The sequence below is a fragment of the Fukomys damarensis genome, unplaced genomic scaffold (genome assembly GCF_012274545.1).
Source record: "Fukomys damarensis isolate Sample0158 unplaced genomic scaffold, DMR_v1.0_HiC HiC_scaffold_33, whole genome shotgun sequence".
In the NCBI taxonomy this organism is placed as follows: Eukaryota; Metazoa; Chordata; class Mammalia; order Rodentia; family Bathyergidae; genus Fukomys; species Fukomys damarensis.
In genome coordinates this window covers 55,487,692-55,507,282 of record NW_022900945.1, presented here as the reverse complement: position 1 = coordinate 55,507,282, position 19,591 = coordinate 55,487,692, and the positions used below count along the sequence as shown (strand labels likewise).

The 19,591-nt window shown below is 40.1% G+C and overlaps 1 protein-coding gene across 2 annotated transcripts in view; it reads right to left on the bottom strand.

Annotated features, from left to right (window-relative positions):
* The window catches only part of Ash1l (ASH1 like histone lysine methyltransferase), a 138,558-nt gene that overhangs the window by 30,849 nt on the left and 88,118 nt on the right, over nt 1–19,591 (bottom strand). For both annotated transcript variants that reach the window (XM_010643852.3, XM_010643851.3), the window contains 3 exons: nt 13,425–13,498; nt 10,983–11,028; nt 10,765–10,873 (listed from right to left, as the gene is read on the bottom strand). In XM_010643852.3, coding sequence (XP_010642154.1) covers nt 10,765–10,873; nt 10,983–11,028; nt 13,425–13,498 — 229 coding nt within the window. The remainder of the gene's footprint in view (nt 1–10,764; nt 10,874–10,982; nt 11,029–13,424; nt 13,499–19,591) is intronic.

Genomic DNA, 19,591 nt, shown 5'->3' with positions numbered 1-19,591 from the left:
GGGATTGGACCCAGAGCCTTTGTACTGACACGAGCTACATCAGCAGCTCTTTTTTCATTTTTATTTTGGGACAGGGTCTCACTGAATTACCCAGGCTGGGCTCAAACTTTTGTTCCTCCTGTCTCAGCTTCCTAGTGCTGAAATTACAGGCATGCACCACACCTAGTTTTCCATTGACTTCTTTGCTATGTGAATATTGCTGAACACCTCTCATGAAAATAATCTCCACTTGTGGCTTTTTTTTTTGGGTACCGGGGATTGAACTCAGGTCCTTGCGCTTGCTAGGACCGCTGAGCTAAATCCCCGGCCCTTTGTGGCTTTCTTTTATGAGACTAGATTTCCCAACATTTTTCTTTTTTTATAGTCCAAGGCTGACTTTGAACTCACTGATGATTCTCCTGCCACATCCTTCTCAGTGTTGGGATGACAGGTGTTTGCCACCATGCCTAGCTAGATTTCCCACCTTCTCAGCAACAATTTTTGTCTTTTTTGGTATGAGAAACCTTTTTTCTTCTCATTCTATAGCACAATTCTTAGTGGTCTTTTCTGAGGTTCATTCATTCCGAAGGTTTTAATTAATATCCCATCCATATATTTTCGTAATACCTCATAACACAATAAACTTTTTTTTTTTTTTTTTTTAAGTACCGGGGATCGAACTTGGGTCTTTGCATTTGTGAGGTAGGTGCTGGAACCACTGAGCCAAATCCCCAGCCCACATGAATAAACTTTAAGTGCATTAAAAAACTAAAATATAAATCGGGCAAGGCAGCTCATGCCTCTAATCCCAGCACTTTGCAGAAGCACAGCAGTATGTTCCAGGCCAGCCTGAACTACATGGTGAGACCCTGTCTCAACACCCCCCACCAAACCAAACAAAACAAAACTAAAATACAGAGCCAGATGAGGTGATGTGTGTCTATGTGGGAGGCTCAGGCTCGAGGACTGCTTGAATCCAGGAGTTCAAGGCCAGGCTAGGTACTACAGTAAGACCCTGTCTCAACAAAACTAAGGGGCCAGGGGGCCGGGGATTTAGCTCAGCGGTTTGGTGGCCTGCCTTGCAAGCGCAAGGACCCAAGTTCGATCCCTGGTACCAAAAAAACAAAAAACAAAAAACAAAAAAACTAAGGGGCCAGGGATGTAGCTCAGTAGCACCGCACCTGCCTGCCAAGTGCAAGATCTGAGTTTGAAACCTGGTACTGGAAAACAAAAACCAAAAATTAAAACAAAACTAAGGTAAAAGTGTGCCCAGATAGAGAGTCTTCAATTTTATTTTATTTCTTTCCTTAGAGACAAGATCTTGCTATGTGAATTACATAGGTTGGCTGAATTAGGTTTGGGTTTGAACTCACGGAGATCCTCCTCAACCTCCCAAGGCCTGGGATTATAGGTGTGTGGCTGCAATTTTAATCTTTTTTTTTTTTTTTTTGCCAGGAATAATCATTCAGGGGGTTCTAAAAATTTATGGCATTTATTGTGTTTTTTAGAGTTGAAGGCATTGAAATATATTATATTTGTTTTCTGGGGCGGGGGGACAAAACACCCAAGCTCGGTGTGGTGGAGCATGCCTATAATCCCAGCACTGGGGAGGCTGAGGCAGGAGAATCACTGGGAGTTCAGACTAGTCTGGGCTACAATGTCAGTTCCAGGACACTCTCAACTACATAGTGAGACCCTGTCTCAAAAAACAAAACAAAACAAGAAACCCAACTACTACCAACAAAACAGCCAAGGTAAGTCCTTAGCCAGGATTTAGCTCAGTGGTTCCACTGCCTACCTTGCAAGTGCAAGGACCCGAGTTTGAACCCCACTATCAAAAAATAAAGAACTGGAACAAGGTAAGTCCTTAAATTAAAGTTGTGTATGTATGTATGTATGTATGTATATATATATATATGTATGTATTTATTTATTTTGGGCAATGGAGATCAAACTCAGATCCTCCCACTTGTGAGGCAGGAGGCAGCACCACTGAGCTAAATCCCCAGCCCAAAAGTTGTGGATTTAGTAATATAAACTACCAGTCTGGGATGGTGGCGCACACCTATAATCCCAGCACTCTAGAGGTAGAGGCAGGATTGCCTCAATTTCAAGGCCAGTCTAAACTACATACCAAGGCCCTGTCTCAAAAGAAGAAAAAAAGGAATATAAACTACACTATGATCATTAGATTAAAAAAAAAAAAAAAAAGACACAGCTAAACTGTGTGTGGTGGTGCACGCCTATAATCCCAGCACTGGGGAGGCTGAGGCAGGAGAATCACTGGGAGTTCCAGACCAGCCTGGGCTACAAAGTGAGTTCCAGGACAGTCTCAACTACATAGTGAGACCCTGTCTTAAAAAAAAATCAGAAGACAGCTAGATAATACCCTTGAAAAACAAGTATTCTCTTCCTGCTAAAAACAGATGTAGGATTCAAGATGTGTTATGGATAGCCAGGTGTGATGGAGCATGATTGTTATCCCAGCATTTGGGAGGCTGAGGCAAAAGGACAGACTGCCACAATGAGTTGAAGGCCAGCATGGATACAAGGTAAGCTCAAGGAGAGCCTAAATTAATATATATAGAGTCTGATTAAAAACACTTCAGCAATTCACTATATTAAATGTCTGGAAGCTAAAGGCTACCACTTTGAGCAGCTCTTGTAATTTGTAGAGGTGAAAGGTAACTTGAATAATCTCATGATATCTCAAAAAATTTACTGCTGGATGTGATGGCACACACCTGTAATCCCAGCACTCAGGAGGCTGCACCAAGAGGACTACCAAAAGTTCGAGGCCAGTCTGGGCTACACAGTAAGACCCTGTCTCAAAACCAACCAACGAACCCACCCACCCAACTAATTAAAAATTGAGAAAAAATACAGATCTAGGTTGTACAGCCCTGTCTCTTACATAGTAAGTTTAAGGTTAAATAGTCACTATGAAATGTACCGGTATGACTGACTTAATTATAAAAGTTCAGCATTCCCTGTGAATAGAGATGGTGTGTTTATTAGAGAGAAATACATCAAATATATAGATCTATATGTATTTTTTGAGACAAAGTCTTGCTGTGTAGTTCAGGCTGGCCTTGAACTCATAGTGATCCTCTTGCTGCTCTCTGCTTAGTGCTGGGACATAGGCATGTACCACACTCCTGGCCAAGAAATTAATATTGCCACTATAAATCACTAGGTCAGTATGAATAAGACTTGAAGGTGGGAAGGAGTGAATAGAATCTTATCTATTCTAGAATTTAAATAATGAAGGCTCAAGCCGGGGATTTAGCTCAGTGGTTCTGCCACCTGCTTCACAAGCACAAGGTCCTGAGTTCAATCCCTGGTACCATAAAAAAAGGGAAGGCTTTCAATGGTGGAGAAGTGAGAAGTGAAATGCACTCTAATAACAAAGAAGATTAGTCAGAAACTAATGGAGTTAAGAAGAAAAAAGGAATCTTGAGGTTTATTTCAGGGTAACAAACTGCTGGTGGCATCGTAAATTTTTCTAGGCAATTTCATTTGGTTATATACCATGTCTACATTTGTGCAGACTTGAGAGAGTAGGCTCTGTCTACATTATAGGCAATGGGTTCAGGGAAAAAAAGCAGCCTGAAATGAATAATATAATTTTTGCTCTAGATCACAAGCAATGATCTGGAGTAATCTGACATAAACGGTACACAGAAATAACTACCAGATGATTTATACAATGTACAAGTAATACTGCCGATTCAGAAACCCTGGAAGAAGCCAGGGATTTAGGTCAGTGGTTCCGCTGCCTGCCTCAGAAACCCTGGAAGACTGGAGTCCAAGAAAGACTGGATTTCCTCCCAGTTTAAACCCTTAAGAACTCAGATGAAGTCTGAAACTGAAGAGAAATGGAAACTTATTATTTATTTATTTCTATCTAAAGAAAGATAAATAGGAAGAGGACCACGAGATAAACGGAGGGGAGAAGAGGGAAGGGGAAGTCAAAGGAATTAAGATATGTACACCACCAACTCCCCTTGATGAATGTGATCACTGTCTACTGCAAGCATGTACTAATGAGGGGGGGCATATTCAAAGACACAGGAAGTAGAACAGAGGATACTGGAGGTTGAGGAGAGGTAGAATATTGTTATCACTTAATGGGTGTAGTTTCTCTTTGGGATGATGTGTGCATGTATGGAAGGCAGGGAGTACAGTAACACTTGGTTCATGAACACTTCTGATTGCAAACAATTCAGTTCTCAAACAAAAGCATTCAAGGAAATTTTGCTTCCATTCACAAATATCCACACTGGGTAACAAACATAACCTTGGCCACCTTCCTCACACAAACGTAAACATGGCCATCTTTTCCCAAAATCATGAAACAAATTAAGTTTGTGAATGGAGGTACTTTTCTGTGAATCTAAACCTGCTCTAAAGAAGACTATTTTTAGGGCTGGAGATTTATTTGGCTCAGTGGTTCCGCCGCCTCCCTGGCAAGCACAAGGGCCCGAGTTCAATCCATGGATAAAAAATAAAAATAAAAATAAAAATCTATTTTTGTTTTTTGAGACAGGGTCTCACTATGTAGTTGAGACTGACCTGGAACTCACTATGCAACCCAGGCTGGTCTCAACCTCACAGTGATCCTCCTGCCTCAGCCTCCCAAGTGCTGGGATTACAGGGCTGCACCACCATGCCCAGCTAAAAAGTCTATTTTTAAATAAATAATGGGTTATGGTTACACAATACATCTAATACACAGAATTTTACACTGAAAATGATCAAATGGTAAATTTAATGTTATATGTATTTTATCACAATTTAAAACTTTAAGAAAGAGGCTGGGAGTGGTGGCACACACCCATACAGTAATTTTAGCACTTGAGAGGCTGAAGCAGGAAGACTGCCATGGGTTTGAGGCCATTCTAGGTAACACAGTGGGTTCAAATCCATCCTGAACTACATAGCAAGAAACTGTCTCAAAAAACAACAAAAGGTAAAAAAGTTCTACTGACTTGAAAACTTTATTATCTAGCCACATGACCTTTTCTTTTCTGAAACAGGGTCTTGCTATGTAGTCAGGTTGGTCTGGAATGCACTATGTAGTCTGTGGCAATGTTCTTGTGTGCTGGGATCGTAAGTGTGCACCACCACTCCTGGTTTCATCAGCCATGTGATTTTGAATGAAACACTACAAAAAATGGGCAGGGAATGGATGCCACCTCCCCCACTGAAAAGACAAAAATCAGCAAATTAACAAAAATAGCAGTAAAAGGGGGTTAAATTTTAAATATGGGTGTTGTGCTTATCTGTAATCCCAAAATTGTGAGGAAATCTTGCAAATTTGAGCCAGCCTAGGAAATTTAGTTAGTGAGACCTTGTCTAAAACTAAAAACTGGGCTGGGCTGGGGCAGGGCAGGCCAGGCCGGGCCAGGCTGGGCCGGGCCGGGGATTTAAGCTCAGTGGTTTGGTGGCCTGCCTCGCAAGCGCAAAGACCGGAGTTCAATCCCCGGTACCTAAAAAAAAAAAAAAAAAAAAAAAAGCAGGCTGGGAAGCAGGCTGGGAATGTAGCTCATGGGATGGCCTGAAGGCCCTACATTCAGTCCACTGTACCACACATACACAAACAAGCAAATCACATTTCCAGTCCTTTTCACTTTAACACAGTCTTGGCTAAGCTGCCTAAGTAGGACTCAAAATTCAAGCCTCCTGCCTCAGCTTCTCAGAGTGCTAGGGCTACAGACATATACCACCATATCTGGCTCTAGGTGGGTTACTTTAAAATATATAAGTAGGCATCTGTGTTAGTTACTTTTTTCTTGTTGCTGAGACAAAATACCCACCACCTAAAGTTAGAGGGGAAGGGATTTATTTGGCTTACAGTTCATAGAGGCTTCAGCCTATAATCAGCCGAATCCAAGGCAGAGATGAAAAATCATGACCTGCACAGGCAGCAAAGGCAACAAGAGGCCTTTATGGAGTCATTTTACCTCTTTTATCCCATCCAGACTACTGGGATTAGGGTGATACCAAGCTAATCACTCACATGTAGTAGTTAATCACACACCTTGCCAAACACTTCCAACATTGAGTGGTACAAAACAGATATTACCATTTCAAAGTATTACACTTCTTGTGGGGGGGGGCAGGGACTGAACTCAGGACCTTGTTCTTGTGAGGGCAGGGTGGCACTGAGCTAAATCCCTGGCCCTGACCATTCCAAAAGGTACAAACAGGAGAACACAAAGGAATGGGACCAAAGTAAGCTCAAAATCTAGCAGGCCAAACTACATTCCACAGTTCTGCTTCCAGCATCTGAAGCAATCTGTGGCAAGTTTTGAATTCCAAAGGGGTTCGGTGGCTCTGCCCTAGTGGTTCTAGCTCCCAAGGCTTCTCTCTTGGGCTGACTTTGCTCCCTCTTTGCAGGTTTCCTCAGATGTTCCACGCTCCTGGCTTCTCCAAACCAGGAGCATCTTTGGCTTCACACTCCCAGCTTCATACATTTCCCTCTCAGGGGCACCCTGACTGGCCTCCCAGGCCTTCTTCTGAATTCTGGGTGGAAGCCTTCCTGACCCCTCAACTCTTGCACTCTGCATGCATCCAAAACAAGCGTCACATGGAAGACGCCAAGGCCTGCTGCCAGCTGTAGCAGTAGTAGCAAGTCTTCTCTTTCTCTTGGCTATAGGGGTCCAGTGCCTATGAACCAAATCCTGAGGAATAACATCCCTAAACCATCATTTTGGAACAACTTCCCTAAGCCACAGCGATTCTGGAACATGGTGTTCTGGGACTTTTTTCTCAAAGCAAATTCTTTCACCTTTACAACTCTGAGGGTACAAAGAGTGGAGTCTTGCTTCTTTTGATGCCCTCACACCATCTTTTTTCTATTCTCCTGTTCTGTCTCACTAATCAAGATCTCTGTTCTATCTTTACAGCCCACAGTTTTACTGGCGCTTTTTTTTGGCCAAAGTCAAACTGCTTTAAATCATTCTTCTAGGCTTTTTGCTCTTGATTCTCAACACAGATCTGGCTAAAAGGCCCCAACTGCAGTCATGCTACCGCCTCAATATTCAACTGCCTTGAAATTTCTTCTGCAATTAGTCCACCGACCCCAATCTCAGTCTCAGGCAGTCTCTGGATATGAACAAAATGCAGAGAAACTTTTTGTCAAGCCTTAACACATATCTTCTGGAGTCCAGCAGCCAAAGCAGTCCTTCTCAGGAAAAACCGCCTGAGCCCTGTATCTAGCGGCTTTCTGGTCTTCTGAGCTCTGACCAGATCTCCCATATAAAACAGCCTAAGGTGTTCCAGTACTTCTGTAGCTGACTTCTCCGAATCTTTCCTCTTTTACTACCTACAAGCCAGTTCCAAAGGCTTTTGAGCCACAAGGCCAGGTAATGTCACAGCAATTACCCCCCCAATTCTGGTACCAAAATTTTGTGTTAGTTACTTTTCTCTCATTGCTGAGACAAATACCTGACATCCAAAGTTAGAGGTGAAGGGGTTTTAATTAACTTAGTTTTCAGAGGTTTCAGTCCATAATCAGCAGGCTCCAAGACAGGTATGACAAACAGGCAATGAAAAGAAACAATATGGTACACTTAAGGTAGCAAAAGAGAGTTTAATAGCATTTTTCTGCTCCTTTTATTCAGACTACTCAGGGTGGGTAGTACTCACACCCTTAATCCTAGTGCCCTTGAGCCTAGCATTGTATCACGAATCAATTCCAGCTTCACACACTGTAGAGCAAGCCTATGACCACATGAGGCTTTGGGGAGACATCTAGACCCAAACCACAACCATAAACCAAAACTAATCCCAGCACTTGAAAGGTTGAAACAGGAGGATCGCCACAAGTTCAAGGCCAGCCTGAATAAATATGAGAACCAGTCTCAAAAAAAAACAAAACAAAACACTTGGTATTTTATGAGTGTTATCTGATAATATAATACTTAAGTGCTCATATATACGGTAATATATGCACTAATATACCGTTCTTTGTATACAGATTTTCTTTTGAGAATATACTCCAAGGGAGTGATAACAGCACTTAGCTAGCTTGCTTGCTTGCTTTCTTTTTTTTTTGTACTGGGGATCGAACTTGGGTCCTTGAGATTATGAGATAGGCACCAGAACCACTGAGCATTGCAGCACACATACTTTGGGTTCACCAACACTGCTTTAAGGGTTTGAAAAGAAGAGAATTTAAACCAAGGATGGGGCATATATCTGCAACCTCAGCATTCTGGGAGGTTGAAGGAGGAGGACCTCAAATTCCAGAGTATGCTGGGCAACTGAACACTTAGCAAGAACCCATTTCAAAATTTTAAAATCATCAGGTGTCATGGTATACACCTGTAATACCAGCACTTAGGAGGTTGGGGCAAGAGGATGGTCATGAGTTTGAGGCCAGCCTGAACTGCACAGCAAGACCTTGAATTAAAAAACAAAACAAAAGACTGAGATTCTGTCTCTAAACAAATAAACAAGAGCCGGGCATGGTGGTGCACATCTGTAATTCTAGCACTCGGGAGGGTGAGGCAGGAGAATAGCTGTGAGTTTGAGAATAGTCTGTACATAGTGCGTTTCAGGTCAGTCTCAACTACATAGTGAAACTCTGTCTCAAAAAAAAAAACAACAAAAAAACCCAAAACAAAACAAACTCCCCAAAACCCAAAAACAAAAAAATCAAAAAATAAAGAGAGCTGGGAATGTAGCTCAGTGAAAGATGTGGGTTCAATCTCCAGTACTGGGGGTAGGGGGAAGGACTGGGGACAGGAAAAAGAGAATCTATACAAAAGAGATTCACAATACTGAAATCTCTAACCACAAAACATTGGAAATAAATGACCAACAATAGGAGAATGGTTAACTACTGCATATCAGTCTGATGGTTAATAACGATCTTGTTTTGTTGGTAAGTTTTTTTTTTTTCTTCCAGGACCAGGGATTGAACTCAGGACCTTGTGCTTGCCAACTGAGTTACATCTCTGGCTATGTGTTTTTTTGAGACACAGTATTGCTTTGTGGTTCAGGCTGGCCCTGAACTCACTATGTAGCCCAGGCTAGCCTTGAACTCAAGAAGACCCTCCTGCCTCAGCCTCCCAAATGCTGGAATTACAGGTGTGTACCTTTGTCATGCCTGGCCTGACAAAAGTTTTTTTTTTTTTTTGGTACCAGGGATTGAACTCAGGGCCTTGCGCTTGCCAGGAATGTACAGCACCCGACAAAGTTCTTAAAAGTGATGATCCCGTGGACTACACCAATAGAAAATAAAGGTGTACATTTAAAATGCTAACAAGTGCTACATGCCTGTAATTCTAACACTCTGGAGGCTGAGACAGGAGGACTGCAATGAGTTAAATGCCAGCCTGGTATATACAGTGAATTCAAGGCCAGCTTGAATTACAAAGTGATATACTGTGTCAAACACACACGCACACATCAGACCTTGTAACTCTGACAAGAGCATTACCGTCGCATTATGAAATTATTCAATTTTCATATACGCACTAAATGCTGACAGCAGTTTTCCTGCAGACTATATCATGCCCCCTTTTTATTCTCACTGCCACTTTATTGCCTCAATACGGCTACCATACATTGAAAGCTAGCCTAAAACAGTGCTTATTATTGCCTGTTTTTTTGAGACAAGGTGTCACTGTGTAATTCAGGCAGGCTTTAACTCACAATGTAGCCGAGGCTGAGCTCAAACTCCCAGCAGACCTTCCTCAGTCTACCAAGTGCTGGGATTACAGGCATATGCCATCATACCCAGCTAAAACTGTGCTTATTAATACTTCATGAACACTGTGTCATATAACCCTACAAACATATCTTTATAAACTCCTCAAAATAAGGTATTATTATTGTTATTGTGGTACTAGAGATTGAACCCAGGGAATTCTCATTGAGCGACATATACCCAACCCTTTTCAATTTTTAATCCTGAGATAAGGTCTAAGTCACTAAATTGTTCAGGTTGTGTGTGAATTTGTAATTCCCTTTGACTAGTTTCTTAAAGTGATGGGATTTCAGGCATGTCAGTACATGTGACTAAGAAGATATTATTTTTTTGGTTTTCTTTGTTTTTTTAAGACAGGATCTCACTATGTAGTCGAGACTGACCTAGAACTCACTATGTAGCCCAGGCTGGTCTCAAACTCACAGCAATCAGCCTCCTGAGTGCTGGGATTACAGGTGTGCACCACCACACATGGCTAAGAAGATTATTATTTTTGATACCGGCGACTGAACTCAGGATCTTGCCCTTGCAAGGCAGATGGTGGAACCACGGATCTAAATCCTCGGCCCCAGAAGATATTATTTTATTTATTTTTTATTTTTTTGAGACAGGGTCTCACTATGTAGTTGAGAATGACCTGGAACTCACTATGTATCCCAGGCTGGTCTCGAACTCAAAGTGCTTCTCCTGCCTCAGCCTCCAAGTGCTGGGATTACAGGCCTGAGCCACCATGCCCAGCCAGAAGACATTTTAAATTTTAGTTTTTAAAAAAGTTTCTTTTCTTTTTGGGGAGAAAGGGTCTTGCTTTGTAGTGCAGGCTGGCCTAGAACTCCCAGCAATCTTCCTGCCTCAGCCTCCTGAGTGCTGGGATAACAGGCATGTGCCACCAGGCCCGGCTGAAGTATTATTCTTATCAGAACTTTAAATAACTCTTAAGTATGTAGTAAGGAGATTTGAGTCCAGGGACATAAGACAATTGCATCCTTTCTGTTACTGTAGGTTTTCGGTATTTAAATGTGTATGTACACCTTGAAGCCTGCGCTTAGAGGAAGCCATCACAGTACCTATTGAGGCAGTCTTCCACACAGCCCTTCCTGGTGTCATCATTCGGCTTCTTACAGTTACAGGTGGTAGCCTCGTAACCAGAAAGGGGCTTGACATCAACGTAGACATCTTGAGAGGATAGTAAAGAATAATCTGTGAACATCCTGATAATTTTTCAAGTTCCAACTAAAAACACTGATGATACAGGGGCAGAAAAAATAGCTTTCAAATTACTTACTAGAACGAATTTTTTTATACAGTGGAACATCTGGCTTTTTGTACAACTAGAAGGAAAAAAGAAAAATCTTGATATAGTATTAAACTTCAAATGTGAGATAGTGACATCAATCCCTAAAAAATATAGGAAACTATCCATGTACGCTATTCCTTTAGTAAATCTTTTGTATGTTTAATGTTTGTAGGATTTTCTGGGCTAAATACAATTCAGTGATCCCAGTTTTTTCTTTTTTTCCTTTCTGGTACGGGGATCAAACTCAAGACCTTATGCTTGCCAGGCAGGCGTAGTGCCACTGAGCTACATCCCTGGCCCTAGGTCAGGGTACAGTTCAGAAAAACTCTTGGTGTGACACTTTTTACCTGAATTAAAAGATGAGAAAATGATCCAACAGAAGAGGCATTACATATTTTACAGAAACGTGCTTCTTCATAGCACATGTATTGGTGTATTTCTGCCATACATAATGGTAACACTCATCGTAGAGAATGTGCACCTGTACATGACACATCCTACTTCTTTTTCCCCTCCCCCCTTCTGATACCCACTCCCTATGTACAAAAAAAAAAAAAAAGTTGTTTCCATTTTTCCTTCTATTTTCATGTTTTGTTTCTTGTCCCTTCCTTCCTCCCTTTCTTGTTCCCCCTCCCATTTGAATATTTTCCCATTTCCCAAAATCTATTATACATTTTAGTCCTTATTTCCAATTTTGGTTTCTAGAAATGTGTTTTGAATGATGTTCTTCATTGTTTTATTTTATTTATTTATTTTTGCTGTACTGGGGATCTACCTCAGGACCTTACACTTGAGAGGCAGGTGTGGCACCACTGAGCTAAATCCTCTGCCCTGGTCTTCACTATGTTGTTGAAGAGACTTAAATGAAAATCACACTGAAAGTGAAAGCTATTCATCTGGAGAAATTACGTATGAGGCCCTTGGTGAAACCCCCAGCGCTAAAAAAATGAAAACAAAAAAGTACATAGGACTTGACTTGTTTAGATGATCTGGGTAGGTATGGGAAATTTAAAAGATGGATACCTTGGCTTTTCAGCCACCATCTTTGTTGAGAATTGTAGGAAAACTCACTTCAAAATTTTAATTAAGGCAATTACTTTTTTGTTTCTTTGGTACCAGGGATCGAACTTGGGTCTTTGCGCTTGCAAGGCAGGCGGTGGCAACACTGAGCTAAATCACCAGTCCAAGGCAATTAATTTAATAAATAAAGGATAAAAGGAAGGTAGGAAATATGAAGCTCTTATGTTTTAACTTAGAAAGCATGGGGAGGGGGTGGGGTGATGCATTAGGAGGCAGCCTGTAAGCATTTAGCCATAGAGAATAGCAAAAAAGATAGCACCGTAGACTAAAACAGGCTGTTTATTAATCAGATGGAAATAATCTCATCAGCATTTTTTAGTTCATATGATCAAAGTACTGTCACCACTGTTAAAACCTGAGACAAGAATCTAACATATGGATACTCTGAGAATTAAAGAGAGGCTATTAAATGAGAAAGGCCAGGGCCAGAGATTTAGCTCAGTGGCGCCACACCTTCCTTGCAGGTGCAAGATCCTGAGTTAGATACCTGGGCAAAAAAAAAAAAAAAAAAAAAAAAAAAAAAAAAAGAGAAAGGCCAATGGGAACATTAACTGCTTTTGTCTTTCTAAAGATAATCTATGGTGGTATTTTTTAAAAAGCTTGTTCACTCCATCTGTATGAGTACTTCTATTTCTCAATGGTTGTTTTCAATATGGCATCTAGGAGACATAACAATATACAAATCATTGGGGAAAACTTTTCAAGTAGGCATGCAATAGAGAAAAATAGGACTTTCCTATTTTTAGTAGCTAATTATTTAAAGGTCTTTCGGGGGAGGGACGTGAGCAGATGTAAAAAGGATTAAGATGTATTATGGACATGTACCAATTCCCTATGATGAATGCAATCATTATGTACTGCAAACATATACTTAAAAAAAACAAGGTCTTTTAGAAGTACCAAGTATTAAACATTTCCCTAATTCTTTTGGTAGAAGTTTATCTTTTGTATGTGAAAAATAAATTTCAAACTGATGGGAACAAGCCAACAATAATAAAGGCTGAAATTTCATAGTGGTGTCAGCAATACATCTAAATTCTCCTGAGACCTGCATCAAACGGAATTCTTACAGAAAATCTTTGTTACCAAAATACAAGTAGGGAATAACAACAGAAGGTTGCCTAGGGAAGCAGGAACTTACTGCTGTTTTGCAGTATGAGCAGGGCAAACAGGTCACATTAAATATAGATGCAATTTCATTTTCCTTAGTCTCTAACCTTCACAGGGACACTTTTCATTATTTTGCAAGATGAAAAAGTAACAAAAAGTCAGAGGAAAAGACCTGCACTCCCCCCCACACTCCAGCCCTTAACCATGTAAGAATGAAATCTGGTAAAACAAGCTTTGTACCTGATTGTGTTTCCACTGCCAGAGAATGTCATAGGGAAGTTGGAAGTCAATTCTCTTTTGTCTTAGATACTTTCCTGAAAGAAAGAACATTATCAGCATCAGATCTAATATGCAATGACAAGAAAACTACATTTTATTTTATGAATTTTTCACCATGAAATTTTAATTTTAGCTATGTATGGCCTTCTACTGTACAGTTACATGTGAAAGACTGATTTAAATTGTATAGTAATCTCTATAAAACAAGTGACATAGCAAAATTACTATCAAAACACATAAGTCATCATGAAGCTAAGTAAACACTAAACACTTTTGGATTATTAAAATTATTAACTGTAGCCAGGTGTGGTGGCGCATCCTTGTAATCCCAGTACTCAGGTGGCTGAGGCAGGAGTTTGAGGCCAGCCTGGGGGTACATAGTGAGTTCAAGGCCAGCCTGAAATACACAATGAAACCCTGTCTCAAAAAACAAAAGAAACAAAAGTTGAGGTGTTGGGGATTCAGGCTAGAGTCGTGGCTCAGTGGTAGAGCACAGAGGTCAGTGAAGCAGAACAGGGCTGCTCATGGGAACAAGAAACAGAGACTATCACTAAGGTAAAGATATGAAGCTGTAGGTGGCGATTCACACCTATAATCCCAGCACTCAGGAAGCTGAGGCAAGAGAATCACTCCAAGTTTGAGGCCAGTGTGAGCTGCACAGTGAGACCTTGCCTCAAAAAGAAAACAAGCATGCCAGGGATTAGCTCAGTGGTTCTGCCACCTTGCAAGTTCAAGGTCCTGAGTTTGATGTTTTGAAATTGCTACAACAGGGTAGAGTAAAACTGTCTTGTTACTGCCATTTGAAGGTAGAAGCCTGGTATTTAGCTTTCATTAAAACTTGTGTATTTAAAGTGGCTATCTTATTGTTGCATGTTGGGAAATATCCTGACTCATTGCTAAACTTGTTTTTTTTTGGGGGGGCACCAGGGACCAAACTCAGGACTTTGTGCTTGTGAGGCAGGCACTGGAACCAGTGAGCCAAATTCCCAGCCGGCTAGACTTCTGACACAATGCCAGTGGAGGGCAACAAAAACACCTTAGCATTTCTAGATGGGGACCGAAGTTAAGGATCCCTGATGGATATGTGCTGGTGTAGTGTGGGGGGCCAACAGTAGTTTCTGTGATGTTTGCCTATAATACAATGGATATTGTCTAAACATTTCCAGTTTTATTAAGGTTGTTCCTTTCCTGGTCCTTTAGTTAGAGAAAGCAGGCTTTTTATTCCTTCCTTCGTACAGCAGATGATGATTCATCTGCCACCTTCTTAGCCTTCAAAGTTTGGGAGAGATGAGGCAAGAAACAGAACCAGAAAAAATGAAACAAAACAAAAAAACCCCACAACCCTCAATAAAATAAAAAGTTTCAAAAGAAAACCTAGGAATGTAGCTGGGCACGGTGGCAGCTGTAATGTCAGCACTAGGGAAGCAGAGGCAGAATAACTGCCCTGAGCTTGATACCAGTCTACACTACATAGTGAGACCCTGGTCCCCCCATTTATTTCTAATGAGTTTTTATGTTACTTGTACTTAACATAAACAATAAGGCAAAGTATATCCACTTCATTTAAAAATCAAAGTGTATCTATCATGGTTTTTCCTTATCTTGATAGCTATATGAATGTATCAGTTTTTCTTTTCTTCTACTGATGAACACCTGGGCTGTCTATAATTCAGTACCATTCCGAATGAAAATTTCTACAGAAATATGTACCCATTTCTCTGGGGTAGGTGTTTAATTTCACAAAAGATGCCAGAGCTTGTTTATTTATTTTTTTTTGAGAGGTCTCACTAGTTCAGGCTGGCCTTGAATTCAAGGCCATCCTCTTGTCTAAACCTCCTGAGGGCTGGGAATACAGGCATGTGCCACCAGGACTAGCTAGTTTTTTGTTTTTTTTTTTGAGACAGGGTCTCACTATGCAGTTGAGACTGACCTGGAACTCACTATGTAGACCAGGCTGCTCTCGAACTCACAGCGATCCTCGCCTCAGCCTCCTGAGTGCTGGGATTAGAGGCGTGTGCCACCAAGCCCAGCAGAAGCCTTATACTTTTAATTTTTATACTAATCTGTGATTCAAGACAAATCAAGTTCATGAATGATATGAAGTTAGTATCAAAGTTGGAATGTTTTACATAAGAATAGCAAAAGCAATTCTGGGCAACAAAGATGAGGGGGCATCACAATCCCTTGACTTGAAATTATACTATAAAGCTAGCTACTGTGATAAAACAGCATGGTACTGGTAAAAAAACAGACCCGAGGACCAATGGGACAGATTAGAGGATGCAGAAACAACTCAAGACATACTCAGCCACCTTATCTTTGACAAAAGAGCCAAACACCTACAATGGAAGGAATCCTGTTTAATAAATTGACTTCCACATGTGAAGATTGAAACTAGACCTATATCTTTCACCATGCACCAAACTCAGATCAAAATGGATCAAAGATCTAAATATTAAAACAAACACTAAATCTGCTGCAAAACAGAAAAGGTAGAGCTCTTGAAAACATTGGTGTAAGTATAGACTTCATGAACAAAACTGTGATTGCACAACACATACCACATAGAATCAACAAATGGGATCTCATTAAAAAGCTTTTGCCAAGCTGGGTGTGGTGGTGCATGCCTGTAATCCCAGCACTCGGGAGGCTGAGGCAGGAGGATCACTGTGAGTTGGAGACCAGCCTGGGCTACATAGTAAGTTCCAGGTCAGTCTCAATTACATAGTGTGACCCTGTCAAAAAAACAAAAAAAAACTTTTGCACAGAAAGAGAAAAAACAATTCACAGTGTGGGAAAATTTTTTTGCCTGCTGTTCCTCACAAAAGACTATCTACAATATACAAAGAACTAAAAAAAATCAGATTCCCCCACCAAATTTAAAGACCCAATCCTAAAACGGACATATGAAATGAAAAGACACTTCTCAGTTGAACTAGAAACGGCAAATAAATATATGAAAAAATGTTCAACATCATTGGTCATTCAAGAGGTGCAAATTAAAACAACACTGAGATTCCATCTCATTCCAGAAAGAATGGCTGTTACTAAGAAATCAACCAATAAGAAATACTGGAGGGGTTGAGGGAAAAAGGAACCCCTTTTCTCCACTGTTGGTGGTAGTGCAGACTGGTCCAACCACTGTGGAAATCTGTGGGGATTCCCCAAAGAACTAACTGTGAGGTTCCATTTTACCCAGCTATTCCCCTTCTTAGTATCTTCCCAAAAGAATTAAAAGCATCACACCACAGTGATATATGTGCACCCATGTTTATAGTGGCACAGTTTATAATAGTATATCTTGGAGATAGCCCACATGCTCATCGACCGACAAATGGATAAAGAAGATCTGGCTTTTTTATACAATGGTGTCCTACTCTGCTGTAAAGACAGATAAGCTTGAGACAAGTTCTAGGTAAATGGATGCAGTTTGAGACCATACTCTTAAGTGAGATAAACTGAACACACGTGTTAAATACTGCATTGTTTCTCTGGTGTGAGAAACTGAAAGTAGAAATAAGGACTAAAATATACCACAGATACTGGGAAATGGGAAGAAAGTATTTGAATGAGAAGGGGAACAAGGGAGGGGGGTGGGGGAAAGGAAAAAAATAGAAGGAAAAAATGGAAACAAAGCTTTTATACATAAAAAGTTGAAGGGGGAATAGGAAAAAAGAAGAAGCAAGACATATCACGTACAGGTACACATTCCCAATGATGAATGTTATCATTATGTGTATCTAAAATGCACAATAAATGTTTTGCTTAAAAAAAAAATAGGTTTCCAATTCCAGAACAAGGCATCTGTTTGGTTTTTTTCCTCTTTTTATTGAGTTTATTGGTACAATCTAGGTATACAATAGTTACATTCATTATTGGGATCCTGTACCTTTATATAATAGGTCTTAATTCTCATTTTTTCCCCTTGTCCCTGCCCCCCCTTCACCCCTTCCTCCCCTCCCCATTTACAAACACTTTATTTCCATTTTTTCAATTTCTCCAATTTTTTTCCTCTCCCTTATTACCTTTCCCCCATCCTTCCCACTTTCCCTACACCTTTAGCCCTTTACTTCCTATTTCACATTATTAATTATCCCATTAGGATCCTGTGTACTATTATAGTGTTTCACACCAGAGAAACTATTCGGTATTTTGGTTAAAGAAATCTCTGTATGAACATTAAAAATAGGGAATCCTAAAATAAAACTAAAAAGGAAAGTAAAAGAGAAAAGGCAATGATGTAAGATTAAAATAATCCTTAATTCTGAAGATGAAAATGGTCCCTGAACATATTTAAATTGCTTCTTGTTCTTGTAGTCAAAGACAGACTTCCAGTTCACCAATGGCAAAGAGTAGGGCAAATGAGGATGAAAAGGCCGATAGTGAACCACCAGGACACTCTGAACTCAAAGCACAGGAAGTAACAAAACAGATCAACCAGGCTCTAGAAAAATTCAAAACAGAAATAATTTCCCAGATAACCATAGAGATGGTGAGCAAAATGAAAGTCGTGATTCGAGACTCTAGAGGAGAAAATGACAAAAAAACAGATGAGCTCAGGACCACGAAAGAAGCCATGAAGGCCCAGCATAAGAAAGAAATGGAAAAAATAAACGCCCAGCATAGGAAAGAAATGGCATCAATAAAATAGATTCAAACAGATATCCAGATTAAACACTACATAGAAAGTGTACGCAACAGAATAAAAGAATGGGAAGGTAGACTCTCAGATATAGAAGGTAAGATTGCAGTCAGTGACAGGTGAAAAGAGAGGACTCAAAATCAGTAGGGGATCATGAGAAATCAATCCAACAACTCCTAGTTGATGCAAAGAAGAATAACATAAGACTGATAGGAATCCATGAAGTAGCAGGAGAAAATACAAATGACTTTAAAAAGCTTTTCACAGAATTAATGACAGAAAACTTGCCAAACAGAGGGGAAGAATTTGACATTCAGATCAGTGAGGCATATAGGACACCAACTAGCCACAATAAAAAAAAAAATCTACACCTAGACATATGATAATCAAGATCCCAGAAATGCAACAGAAGAACAAAATACTACAAGCAGTAAGAGAAAAGAAATAAATCACATATAAAGGAAAGCCCATCAGAATCACAGCAGACTTTTCAGCACAAACCTTTAGGGCAAGGAAAGCCTGGAGTGAGATATTTCAAGTACTAAAAGAGAACAACCTTCAACCTAGACTGATGTATCCTGCAAAACACTCTTTCAAAATGGATGGGGAAATAAGACACTTCCATGACAAAGAACACCTGAGAAACTACATGAATACCAAACCAGCACTACAAGCAATTCTAAACAAGATCCTAGAAAAAGACAATGAAGGCAACAATACCATGAGGCCCAAAAGAGCTAATCAAATAGTTAAGGCAAAAAACTAAAAAGAGAAGGTGAAAAAGTAAAAAGAGTCAACAAAAGGCCAATAACATGACAATAATAAGTCAGTATGTATCAATTATAACCATCAGTGTCAATGGCCTCAACTCACCAATCAAGAGAAATAGACTGGCAAAATGGAATGAGAAGCAAAATCCAACAATATGTTGTATACAAGGAAACACACCTAGTGCAAAAAGAAGCCCATAGGCTGAAAGTGAAAGGATAGAAAACAATTCTCCATGTGACAGGAGCCCAGGAAAAAGCAGGGCTAGCAATCTTATTTACAGACAAAGCAAATTTCAAACCAAAACTGATTCAAGTATTATTGATGTAGGATGGTACTGTATCATACCTCTGTGAATGTAAAATATCTTGTACTTGCTTTATGGTATGTTGTAGTGACCATGCTTTATCAGAGCTATTTTTAAAGATATTACTCTAGAATGTTCTCTTTCCAGATGCTGATTAAGATGCTAATTTAAAAAATGGTGCCAGGTACCACAACAGCAACAGAACCTTGCTGTTATCTGGATGTTATTCTTTTCTTTGTTTTTGTTTTTTTAATGGAATATGCTGACTGTCTATAATTTTGTTCAGATGATGGCAGAACCTGGAGAAGCTGTTGCTGCTATTGATGCATAACATACTGCTATTGTTGGTCTTTTTATATAAATATAAATATATATATATACATATATATATGTATATATATATATAATTTG